Source organism: Perissodus microlepis, chromosome 7, assembly GCF_051167445.1.
Source record: "Perissodus microlepis isolate ML-2025 ecotype Zambia chromosome 7, ASM5116744v1, whole genome shotgun sequence".
In the NCBI taxonomy this organism is placed as follows: domain Eukaryota; kingdom Metazoa; phylum Chordata; class Actinopteri; order Cichliformes; family Cichlidae; genus Perissodus; species Perissodus microlepis.
In genome coordinates this window covers 61081821-61094929 of record NC_140467.1, presented here as the reverse complement: position 1 = coordinate 61094929, position 13109 = coordinate 61081821, and the positions used below count along the sequence as shown (strand labels likewise).

The 13109-nt window shown below is 40.6% G+C and overlaps 1 protein-coding gene across 5 annotated transcripts in view; it reads left to right on the top strand.

Annotated features, from left to right (window-relative positions):
- Window positions 1-13109, top strand: part of LOC146384448 (voltage-dependent calcium channel subunit alpha-2/delta-4-like) — an 82101-nt gene that overhangs the window by 23325 nt on the left and 45667 nt on the right. For 4 of the 5 annotated variants that reach the window (XM_084936400.1, XM_084936403.1, XM_084936405.1 and 1 more), the window contains exons 9-27: window positions 771-845; window positions 1263-1352; window positions 2251-2364; window positions 2834-2912; window positions 2986-3119; window positions 3322-3339; window positions 4631-4708; window positions 5141-5221; window positions 5313-5387; window positions 5619-5705; window positions 6614-6685; window positions 6783-6844; window positions 7453-7520; window positions 7670-7715; window positions 7900-7997; window positions 8116-8206; window positions 8426-8518; window positions 12632-12753; window positions 12869-12937. In XM_084936400.1, coding sequence (XP_084792526.1) covers window positions 771-845; window positions 1263-1352; window positions 2251-2364; window positions 2834-2912; window positions 2986-3119; window positions 3322-3339; window positions 4631-4708; window positions 5141-5221; window positions 5313-5387; window positions 5619-5705; window positions 6614-6685; window positions 6783-6844; window positions 7453-7520; window positions 7670-7715; window positions 7900-7997; window positions 8116-8206; window positions 8426-8518; window positions 12632-12753; window positions 12869-12937 — 1552 coding nt within the window. The remainder of the gene's footprint in view (window positions 1-770; window positions 846-1262; window positions 1353-2250; window positions 2365-2833; window positions 2913-2985; window positions 3120-3321; window positions 3340-4630; window positions 4709-5140; window positions 5222-5312; window positions 5388-5618; window positions 5706-6613; window positions 6686-6782; window positions 6845-7452; window positions 7521-7669; window positions 7716-7899; window positions 7998-8115; window positions 8207-8425; window positions 8519-12631; window positions 12754-12868; window positions 12938-13109) is intronic. The other variant, XM_084936401.1, reaches the window with a different exon arrangement.

Sequence of the window (13109 nt, the reverse complement as noted above, 5' to 3'; positions counted from 1 at the left end):
CATGCGCACATCTACTTAAAAACTATTACAGTGTTGTGACTCTGAGCAGTGTTTAAGTGAAAAATGGCAGGAAAACAACAGTCATAACCAAAAGTTTCACAAGTGGCATAAATTTGGAGTTTCATACATTTTAACTATTTACATTTAAATTATTTTTACTGGTATCTAGAGTTAAAAAATAACCATAATTATTTCCTTTCTTTTTAAGACTTATTGGATAATAAATCACATTTATGCAAAGAGATGGTATTTACAGTGATGGTAATCCATGCCTGCTTCATTAGCGCTACAAGCTCATAAGTTATCATATCGTGCATATCCTGAAGCCCTGAAAGGATTCAGATGCAGTACTCAGAAAACTAAATATAAAGTACCAGAGACAAACGCTGAAAGGAAATGGAAAGGAACTAAACAAGAACAAGGAAGAACTCCTAACATAGAAATGTCACAAGTTATAACCAAATAACTATAAGATCATCAAATTAACGTGTTGGAACCAACATGTTAATTTGATGATGGATTAAGACCTGGCTGGTCAGGAAACCCCTCAGATCTTAAAAACTGTAATCACTTCTCAGTTTCATTATGAAAAGCATGTGTTGTGCTGGTGTGAGTACTTTTTAAGTCTGGGTAACATCAACATCATTGTGAATTCATAGCTTTATCACTAAAACAATAAAGGTTCAATTACTGGATTAGTTAATGGAACCACTGACTGCCTTTTTTTGCTCATGAGCCTGCCTCGTCTGTGTTTCTTTCCCTGTCTGCAGTACACAGACTACGTTCGCTACGTGGAGCCGTGTTTCAGAGGAACTCTGGTCCAGGCCGACTTGGACAACAGAGAGGTGAGACCATTATCTGCTTCATGGAAGCCTAAAGAGCCCAGGAGGCATCTTAGCAGCCATCACACAGACGCAAACACAGAGGAAAACCCCGAGTGTCATTATCAGATCAGCCTCTTAGCCTAATTCTTAAAGTGGCATCAGAAACCACAGCAGGTCAAGCTGGAGCTAGAGAGCCTCTGTGCTTGTGCTTTCAGTGTTAAGGCTGAAGGTACCGTATTTTTCAAAACTACCTCAAACATAAGATCAAAATTAGTCACCTAAGTAATAAATGATTGAAACTTGGTTGTAGTTGACTGACAGGATAAAGGGAGGCACATATATTCAAATTAAATTAAATCAGAATTTCTTTGAATCTGGGCAATAAAAATGAATGTCTGTCTGTATACAAAGCCTCTTTGCATTCGTTTCCTGTCTCAGCACTTTAAGGTGTTGGTGGAGGAGCTGCATGTCAAAGGCGAAGCAAAGATCAAGAATGCCATGAAGGAGTCCTTCAAAATCCTGAACGAGGTTAGTGTCCGCTCAGCCCTCTTTTTACCACTCTCCTAACTTATATTGATTTTATCTGCTCCATCTTGGCCTGATTTCTAAATAACATGGCCGTGTCTACCATTTTTTTTAACAACACTTACATTTACCTACCAATGAAAATATCAACTCCCCTAAACCACAGGTGGAGTTTCTAAAGAACATCAAAGTAAACATTCCCATCATTTTTTATCCCTCAACCGTCAAAGGCTCGTGGGGTATTTTTGTCACCCCGCCGAGTAATTCTGAGTGACCTCGACAACAAAGTCAAGGTCAGAGGTCAAGTCTTCTGAAAATCACCTTGGATTTTTCACATTTTTACCTTTGGTGCATTGAGTAACACTGCTGGCTGCTGCTGTTTGTTTTTATTATTTCACTGAGAGTAACCTGAGGTGTTCAGACCCAGCAGAAAACTGTGGTGTCAAACTGGACTGTGAATCTAAGATAAGGAGATAAATTCTCTTATTAAAACTAGTTTTTTAATAGTTGAGGCTTTTAGTGAGTCTACTTTATCTTTTTATGTTTTTGAACATCTTGTCCATGCTTTTATGACAAGATGTTTGGACTACTGTAATGCACTTATTGTTTTCTCTGTTGGGTGTTTTTGCTGCTCTGTACAATACTTTGTTAAACTGTTGTTTGGATATTCATGGTTTAAAACAATTTTAAGCAGGTTTAATGTTCACAACAAGCTTCCCGGAGAGCGGAAAGACTCAAAAAGATTTTTTTTACAGTAAAGTTGTTGTTTCCTTGGCTTAAAAGGGGCTTAAATCTAAAAAAATGATATCTAGCATCACAAAGTGCTTTTTTATTCTCTTTTCAAAGAGTAGAGATTGATGATGGAGTTGTTGCTGTGTCTAAGTTGTGCATTTGTGTGCAGGCGAGGGCAAACGGTCAGGGCAGCATGTGTAACCAGGCCATCATGCTGATCACAGACGGCGCCATGGAGGACTTTGAGTCCGTCTTTGAGGAGTTCAACTGGCCTGAGCGCAGGGTGAGGACCGCGAGCTGAGAGCTTTTTCCATATTAGAAATGAATTAACTCTACATCATAGCCTGTTTCACCTCATTACTTACTATTATTACACCATTAATATCACCATATTACAATAATATGTAAATATATGAATATATTTTATAGTGACGTCACTTAAATGTCACTATATACTATAACCTTTGAATGTATTTTGTCTGTTGTTAGACAGTTCTATATACAATTGTTGTATCAGCGTATTACTTGTGTATTACTTTGGTAATTTATTGATTATTACCTCTTTATTGTCAAAGTATCACCTCATTCTTACTCAAACTGAGTAAAAGTGAGGTGCTCTAAACCCGACTTCCTGTGTTTAACTACAGTTGCCTGCACAAAAACATTAGCAGGTAACTTTGAAAAGCCAATCAGAAGCTGAATTTTTGTAAAGAGGCAAACACGGACATAAACAGGTGTGCCACTGTGTTCAGGTGCGAGTCTTCACCTACCTGATTGGCAGAGAGATGACCTTTGCTCAAAACACCAAGTGGATCGCCTGCAACAACAAAGGTCGGTCCTGTGTGTGATACTTTCCTGCTTTTTCTTCATGCAGACACTAATATGCTCACGTGTGTTTTTTCAGGTTATTACACACACATCTCCACACTGGCAGATGTGCAGGAGAACGTCATGGAGTACCTGCACGTGCTCAGTCGGCCAATGGTCATCAACCATGACCACGATATCATCTGGACAGAGGCCTACATGGACACTGTGGTGAGCCTGCCTGGCCAATCAAAGGGCTTAAAGAAGCCATTAAACATATTTACAGTATACACTACTATTCTATTTAAATCTGTTGTGAAGGGCTCATTTAAATCAGAACAATGTCATTATTGTCATGTGTGTTTTTTCTCCTCGTCTCCATGAACCCATTATCCCATGATCCTCTGGGCCTTCATCTCCATCACCCCAACAGCTTCCAAACACAGAGGAGGTAAAAAAGTTGCAGTTTTAGATTAATAGTTAGTTCTTCATCTGTTGGACTTGTGTGAAGCTCCTACAGGTTCTACCATCAGTATATAACATGGAGTTTATTTTTGGCATTTCTTTTATCAGAAGATCCAAAGGATCAGCGCAAAGTTCAGCTTTTTAAGCTGCAATGGTTCAGAGCTGCAGAAACACAGCTTACAAATACTACGACACACCTGTGTGAAGATATCTGAGAACTGCATGGACATGTTTGGATCTCAGGTTTTAGGCCATGTTCTTCCTCCTGTGCAACAGGAGAAGCCTTTCAAATAGCCATTAGCTGCCATGCCTGAGCATGAAATGCTCTGTAGGTAAGGGTGAGGATTTTAAATAGCATTGTAAGTGCTACAGGGAGCTTGTGAAGTGTCATCAAAGTGGAGTTATATGAGACGGTCTGTTTGATGTAGTAAATTAGCATTTTTAAAATTGCGTCCAGGCAACCCAGGGTGTAGACTTACTGAGTGCAGAAAAAGAGAGTTACAAAAGTCTATACAAGAAGAGACAATACACAAACAAGCACCTTTCCTTGATGATTTTAGTGAGTCGGAAAAAACAGCATTTGGAGAACTCTGGGTGTCGAAGGACAAGGACTGATCAACACGAAGTCTTAGATTAGGTACACTAACAGGAACAGTTGAGGGCAAAGGCCTAGATTATTCTAGATCAGGACGGGCATATTTTCTGGTGCTGAAACTAGAACCTCTGTCTTATCAGCTCTGAGCTTCAGAAAATTAGACTTTTTAGATTCTTTTATCTTTATTTTGTTCATGTAGAAGATCATCCATTCATCCATCCATCCCATATTCCCACATTCAAATAAATAGATATATGGGTTGACTTTTAAAAAGGTGGCTTTTTCTCATAGTTTCCTGAAAGTTGCTTGATGACTCCCTGAAGTGTTCTCAAACTGATTGTAGTGCTCATATCATCATGGCAGGTCCGCATCAGGACCACACCACCACCTGGAGTTCAACCTCAGATGTGCACATAATGTGAAATCAACACACCGACAAATAACATTGTCTGCAAAACACCTTTAAAATTAAGAAATGACCCAAAATGCCAACATACTATATAAAAACAAAAATTTAAAACCTGTACGGTCCCGTCTGTCAGAGTCTATCCAGCGACACGTTGTGTAATGTGGACAGTAATACTGTGTGCACCTGTTACAGATTTGTTGTTCATTATATTGAGTGTTTGTCTGTGTACTTCAGATAATCACACTTTGTGCCCAATGTTCTCCTGTCTCTCAGCTTTTCGCCACCAAGGCTCAGAGTCTGCTGCTCATGACCTCAGTGGCCATGCCGGTCTTCAGCAAGAAGAAGGAGACGGTCAGTGTCAGCTCTGATACACATCAGCCTGACGATGAAGAGCAGCACGTCTGTACAGTCAATGAAAACAGAAATAAATCGATAAATAGTTCAGATGACTTGTCATGCCGTCTGATATCTTCAGTACTTTTACTATGACATTTTAAATTCTGCTTTGCTTTGGAAAATGTGAAAGGGAGCAAATATTTTGTACTTTTGAACACTAAAAACTGCTGCAGAAATAGCCTGCTGTTGAAAATGCATATCTTTTGTTATATTAAAATTGCACAGGCATTAAAAGTGTAGTTAAACTTCTTTACAGTGACAGAAAAGGAAGTTTCACTGGGACACGCCACTGAAGTCAAAGTGGGCTGAATGTGTCTGAAAGAAGCACAAACCAAAAGGCTGGTGCTTGATTATAACTCTGAGTTTTGACTGTGCGTCTGTCTCCAGCTGTCCCATGGCATCCTGCTCGGTGTGGTCGGCTCCGACATCCCGCTGATGGAGGTGATGAAGCTGGCACCCCGATACATGGTGAGCTCTGGGCGGTTTACTCTGTCCGGCTGTTTCTGCTTTATTTTATTTCCAAAATAAACGCTTTAAATATTTTCTGCTCTCCTCTCAGCTGGGAGCTCACGGCTACGCCTTCCTCATCAACAACAACGGCTACATCCTGTCTCACCCCGACCTTCGACCTCTGGTGAGCTGTGTTTCAAGGCCACTTTGGAAAACACATTTAGCTCACGGGCTCCGTGGCAGCTGCTCTGATTTACTTGAGCTAAATTTAAAGTAATAAAAGTTTAGCAAATCTCCTGAAGGGTGCATTAAGAGGGAACGGTATCAAATATGTATGAGAAGGGTTGTACAGTATTACACATTTACACACACACACACACACACACTCAGTAACAGGGCCTCTTCTGTCCTGCAGTACAAAGACGGAAAGAAACTGAAGCCGAAGCCAAACTACAACAGTGTGGATCTGTCAGAGGTGGAGTGGGAGGACACAGACGAGCTGGTAAACACAAACAGATTATTTCAGGACACAATTATTGATGGGTTTGTTCGGATATCATCATGTGAATGTCAGAAGTTCCAAAAGCAGGAAAAGGGAAACATATCAATAATGTCACACGTGCAGCATATTTTCAACTCCGTAACATCAATCGCCTCCACCCTTTCCTCACTCCTCATGCCACTGCCATTCTCGTCCATAATCTCATTATCTCTCGAATTGATTATTGTAATTCACTATTATTTGGCCTTACACAAAAATCCATTAACAAGCTCCAGCGTGTCCAGAATTCTGCTGCCCGTATTATTACTAGGACTACCCACCACATCTCCCCAATCCTGAATCAGCTTCACTGGCTCCCGGTTAAATTTCACATTCATTTAAAAATAATTCTTTATACATTTAAGGCTATTCATTCTCTCTCTCCACCATACCTTTCTGATTTAGTACAGATGAACTTCCCATCCTGCCTCAGATCTTCATCTTCTCTTTCTCTCTCTGTTCCTTCCGCTCGTCTGATTACAGTGGGGGGCGGGGCTTTTAGTTGCTCTGCCCCTCGACTTTCTTACCCCCTGACCTCAGAAACATTACTTCATTCCCTCTTTTTAAGTCCAGCCTCAAAACTCACCTGTTTAAAATTGCTTATGTTTAAACCTCTGCATGCTTTTAACTTTTATCTGTTACTCTTATTATTTTGTATTTGTTGTACAGTGTCCTTAGGAGCTCTGAAAGGCGCTATTTTTAAATAAAATGTATTATTATTATTATTATTATTATTATTATTAATAAATCCCCTCACGTTTAGTAATCCCTGATTTCTAGAGTGGTTCAGCAGCATCAGTGTCTTTTTTTTCTTTAGGCAGAAAAACATTTAAAATATATCTCAGAGTTTATTCTTTCTCTACATTCAGCTGAGGACAGCCATGGTGAAAGGAGAGACGGGCACTCTCAGCCTGAACATCAGAGCGTCGGTGGATAAAGGGGTAATACTGATGTCTCAGTCAGTCGATCGTAGAGTTTGTTTATTAAATGTGCCGATAAAATGCAGCATCACTGATAAAATGATTCTTTGTGCCACAGAAAAGGCCGCTGTACCTCACCAACGAATATTTCTACACCAACATTGACGACACGCCTTTCAGGTAAACGCGCAGTGCTTTGTGCTTTGTCCATCAGTGCTCTCGTGCCCTGTCTGACAGTTTGTTCTTCCGGTTGTTCACGCGTAGCACAGTGACATCGTCACTCGCTGAATTTTCAGTCAAACTTGTCAGTCAGCTGTGAAAGCATGTAGGGTCTAGCTGTACGCTGTTCATACATCCTGACTTAATGTTTAGTCAGGGTAAAAGAAGGAAAACTTATCATAATATACACAACATAAAATTTAGGTCGTCACATGTTGAATGTTAATCCCTGCTCCTTAATTTTGGATTTTATTCTACTGGAACATTAATAAAGGGCACACAACTCCAACTTTTACGAAGGAATGGTCATAGTCGGACCCCCTGAAGAAGATAGCAGCATAAATTCATCTCACAAGCCTGTAGTATGTGCTTATGGTCTTTAAAGAAAAGAAGAGATAATCAAAAATACAGAGGGATGGATCAAAAAGTTTTTTATTGTATATTAGTACAGAAAATATAATGTCCTGAAATGTTTGAGCTTCATCCAGGAGGCCTCTAGAGGGCAGCATGGCACACTGTACGGTGCAGAAATCAAATTAGTGTCACCGTCTCCCCACCTGTCTCCGCAGCTTCGGCATGGCACTGACCAAGGGTCACGGGAAGCTCATGTTTATGGGAAATGTATCTGTGGAAGAAGGTGAGGTTTCCCACAACTGCCCTCAGTACAGACTGAGCTGTGTGGAGACTGTTAACTACATGCTCTGCAACACATTTCTTAAACTAAAGTGAAGTAAACTTCTGTGTTTTCATTTGAACCGACTAAACTTTTTCTACCTTCCTTCTCAGGGCTGCATGATCTGACCTCACCAGATCTCACCATCGCCTCTGAGTGGTAAAAACCGTCCTTGATGATGATTTAAGACAAACGTTTTCAGCCATTTCATTTAACTGTTCTGACACTGACACTGATCAGACAGCCTACAAATATATTAATGTTATTGGCCTGAAACCCTGTCAAACGTCCTGCAGAATACGGAGGTTCTGTGAACCTGGTTTAATAGATCTGTTTTCCTCAGGACTTACTGTGAGACGGACATCGACCCTGCTCACCGAAAGTACTCACAGCTGCAGGCCGCCATCCGCTACCTGCTGGGGAAGGAGCCTGACCTCGAGTGTAGGTTTTTGACACTCAAGCTTTAGTTTGTTCCCCTTTTCTGCATTTCAGTTAGAAGCTTTGGTCCAGGTTGACCTTGAATCTGCTTTCATTCAACTGAAGCTTTCCCATTAACCAGGTGATGAGGTGCTGCTGTCGCAGACGCTGTTCGACGCCGTGGTCACAGCTCCGCTTGAGGCCTACTGGAACACCCTGATGCTGAACGACAGGTCAGGCAGGAGACATGACATGCCCTGACGTTTTATTGGTTATGAGATGTCCTAAAACCTAAACAGATAAAACCAAAAATATCTGGAAGATCAATTGAGGTGTTTTACTTGTAAAAACTTTTGGGGCTTTTCTTGGAACGTGTGACGTTTGTCGGATTTTTGCTCCTGATAAAGAGCTGATTTCCCTTTTAATCTTGTGTTACTGTTGTTTGTATGCAGGGTGGAGCCAGGGGTTGAGACGGCTTTCCTCGGTACTCGATCCGGCCTGATGAGGGTTGTGAGATATGCAGGAGTGGAGACCAGAGTGGCAAAGTAAGACCCAAAATGAACAGAAGCACAAAAAATACCTGAATACTGGAAAACATGATGGCAATTTACTTTATTTTTTAATGGCAGCAACTCAGTTATGTAATGTGCAAGCATAGGGTTTACCTAAACACAGATTCCCTGCTTTTCCTGCTCCCAGGAGTTTTGAGCAACAGATTATTTGCTGCAGAGATGAGCCGTTCCCAAAATCATGAACAGAATACTAATGTCTCCCCATTTGCCCTACCAGAAAGGAAAAAGAAAAATATTGAGATTTCTGTGACCAAGAATATGAGAAAAAGGTGTTCAGCAAATAGGGCTTCTCACTCCCACTAACCTGACACTAAGTGCTCTTATTTACAGTGTATGATCACATGTTTAATTTGCTATTTACAGAATATTTACAAGTGGCTCACAGCTATATAGAAGCCTGATACCAGCATCTACAAACTCCAGTTCTGATTTCCACTCAGTCTATTTCCTCCAAACTCGCAGTTTAAACAGGAAACTTGATGCTGGCTGATTGTTGGGTGCAGATAGGGGTGAAGAGAGGAAAGAGGTGGATGTGACCCGTGTCACCATCAAACACACACACACAAACTCTGCTAGGAGGAGCCAGAACCTGCAGCAGTTAAATATACAGGAAGTGTTTTCTTAGCTGATGCAATCTTCTGCGTAATATTAAAGGATTAGACAATCAGTCAAGTCAGTCAAGCTCTGTGTTCAGGCAGGGCCTGAGCTTCATAAACACTGATTATGTTACCGCAGTGCTGCAGTCCACAGCTTCAGATGTTCCCATGCAGGTTATAACTGTATATTTCTCTCCTTTTCCACAGTGGGACGTTTTTAGGTTTTTAGAGCACTTTTATCCTAACTCAGACAGCAGACATGAAACTAATATCCCCGCCTGAACACTCACATTATCTTTATGTGAGTGTCTTTTACTCTTAGGCCGCTATGTGGACTCTTTCCTTCTGTCTGCATGGTTCTGTTCGTGCAGATATTCCAGCGATTTTCCTGTTTTAAGCAGCCGTGTTTGTATTACAGTTCAAACTTATCTTGCATCTGCAGTTTTACTGTGGCCTGAGCACGCACTTGTGGCTCATTCGGATGCTTTATAGCTGTACTCAAACCTGCATCTAACCTCCTGTGCCATCACTCATTTTAAATTGGTCGTATAGCTCATCTCACTGCACAGCTGCTATCATTAACCTGTACGTTTGCACAGTTTGTTAGAACGTATATTGATCGACTTTATCTGCAATAACTCGAATGATAATAACTGTAAGGTTAATCAGAGCCTTTTTTAGAAGCTCTGTAATGATCACAGTTATCTCCAACAAGAGAAACAAAAGTAAAATAAATAAAAACAAAACAAAGCATTATAACATCTTCAAGGTAATATTGCTTTTCTGCAGGTGTGCTGCATCGGTGCCTTTTGAGAAACAGCCAACATCTCCACATTTCCAGTATTTGCTCTTAATTATTTAAATCTATTAAAATTCAGTTGTCACTTTAAGAGTATTTCATGCAAGAAAGTCAATAAAGATAAACTGAGTGGACCAGATTATTAACGTCTACGTCATCAAACCTTCTCCTGGTGTCAAAAAGCTGCTGTTGGGTTTACCAAAGAGGCTCAGGGGCAGTTTTGGAACTGATAGCCCACGACAAATGGAAGCCTGATGCATGCTCATTCATATACGAAGATGCAGTCGTTCATTTCAATAATTAGCACAGCGCAGTGAGGGACTCAGATTATTGAGGGACTCAGATTATTGAGGGACTCAGATTGTTGAGGGAGTGATTGATATCCTAACAAAAATATTCCAGTGTAGGTTTGACTCGTGCTTCTCTCTGAAAACAGTGCAGCAGTTCAGATACATGAGAGGAAGCTGAAGAAGAATCAGTTTGGTTTTCTGTGAGGATGAACTCGTTTAATAAAAACTGCTGTGCGAGGTCCTGAGGACTGCGCTTCAGAAGGAGGACTGGATTTATCTAGAGGAGAGCTGCGTTACTACAAACTATTCTCCCGGATGAACCTGAAATCTGTGTGGAACAGCTGTGTGACGTGTAGAAGAACACCAAACATTATTTACCGCCAGATTTGAGATACAAGTGGGGCAGGCCAGGAAAGTCCTTTATAGTGTGTTAACTGAAGCTAGAGGTTTGGGATTATCTGTTAAAGTTGTTTGACCGTGTGGTTTCACTAGAATTGCTGTAACAGTCAGAGGTGTGAGGCCATGAAGAAATGTCATGTATTGAATCTTTTCATGCTTTATTTCTAAAGGAAGCTGCTTAAATTGAATACAAATGCTGCTGTTTATTTGCTGCATATGGAGAAGTGGGCTGATAAAGAGAGATGTAGGATGATTGGCTTCTGGTGTAGATCATGGAATGGCAGTAGGAATAAATGATCCTTTCGATAAAGATATTTTTGAATCACAGTGGATTGTGAAGCTGAAGCAAATGTTTGGTTATACAGGATTTTCTCATTTGTGGGGACAAACCAGAGTGGTGAATGGCAGGTACATAAAAACAGCAGTTGAGATGAGATCCACTGATATCCTGAGGCAATTAGAAATCTGACATGCCTCACAAAATCATAGAATATTTAAGTAAGAGCGCCAACTGAAAAATTACTTGTGTTGTTTAGATTTTTTCATTTGGTGTTACTTCGAAAGGTGTAGATGTGGGGCTATAGGTATTCCCATGTTATGGGCAGATTTTATGTGTTCAACATGCTAATCATTTATGCAGACTCTGCAGATAAGTGTCACTGTTTATGTGAATGTAAGTAAATTAAGCTGAAAAGACAGAAATATCTCACTGTGTAGTTTAGGTTGAGACCAAATGCATATAAGATGTAGAATCTGTTTAACTCAAACCATTATAATTAAATTCATTCAATTCAATTTTATTTACACAGCACCAAATCACAACAACAGTTTCCTCAAGGTGCTTTATATTGTAAGGGAGACCCTACAATAATGCAGAGAAAACCCAAACAGTCATATGACCCCCTATGAACAAGTGCTTTGGCCACAGTGGGAAGGAAAAACTCCCTTTTAACAGGAAGAAACCTGCAGCAAAACCAGGCTCAGGGAGGGGCAGGGCCATCTGCCATGACCGGTTAGGGGTGAGGGGAGAAAGACGGGACAAAAGACATGCTGTGGAAGAGAGACAGAGATTAATAACAACTAATGATTAAATACAGAGAGGTGTGTAAACACACTGTAAGTGGAAAAGGGGACTGAAGAAGAAAAATCTAGAAGCCCAGACCTGTTGTAGTGTAACTAAGGGAGCATTCAGAGTCACCTGATTAAAACCTAACAGGTCCTAGCAGGTCATAAGGTTGGTGGTTCGATTCCTGTCTGCTCTAGTGCTTGTGCAATGGATGAATGAGGCAAGTTGTGTAAATCTTTGAGTGCTCATATAGAGAAGAAAAATCCAATATAAAAATCAGTCCATTTACCTTTTACATGGTATAAATAATTTAAAAAAATGGCAATGTGCACATTTACTCACGTGACACAGTTACGGTGTAACTCCAACAGGTGGTCTGGACCTGACAGCAAATATATCTTATGTGCTTCTGCAAAGAGTTCAGGTTTATGTGGCGAAATACTTTGTAATCAAGCAGTTCTGCTTTCAGAACAGCACCTTTTGTGTTGCTCTCCTAGCTGCAGCTTTTCAACACTGTTTGTGCTCATTATTAGCTAGACAATTCATCTGTACTATTAGCATAAAGAAAATTGTGTTATAACACTAACTGCTGGAACCATATCTTCTCCCTCCCTCCTTCTTTCTTTAAAAATAATAATGTCACACTTCAGCGCACGATCCCAGCTGATACACTCCAGCTGGTTTAAGAATTGTTGTTATAGCTGCTTCCTGCTGTGGACTATCAGAGTTTGTAACCTTTGTGAGTTCTTTGAAGTGAGTGAAGTAAAAAAATGTTCATCAGTAGCACGAAGAACAGGTTTGTGTTTGAAACAGTAGCTGATTAGAAATAAATAATAAAATTAGAGCTTCCAGTTGCACACTGACCAGTTCAGTCAATGAGCCTAGGAGTGAATTTCAAAGTAAAATGTTATCTGAGGATGATTGCTCACTTTGCAGGAAGTTCCTGACTCCAGCTGATAAAGATAATCTGTTCACCATCGATCACTTCCCGCTGTGGTATCGCCTGGCTGTAGAAAACACTCCTGGAAAATTCTACTACTACCCAGTGAATGACAAAGGTTTGTTTGGGACGAACCCCTGAACACGTCTGCAGAACAAAAAGTAACTCGTTATCATTGAATAACTGATAAGGTGCTCTGTAGTTAATGTTGGGCGAAATGTTTTGCCCCTCAGGAGTGAAGTACATCATAGCGACGACATCGGTGACCGTGTCAACCGAAGGAAAGACGGCCATGGCTGGAGGTGAGTTTCAAACAAGTGGTGGAAGAGCTATGATGTTCACCTTCTTCATCTTCATCACAAAAACGCAGCATGCACTGTCATTATCGCGTTTTCCTCTTGCTTTAGTTGCTTACTGTTTCCTTTATTAATCCGTGACAGCCAAAGCAGATCAGCGTCTAACAGGGAGCTGGAG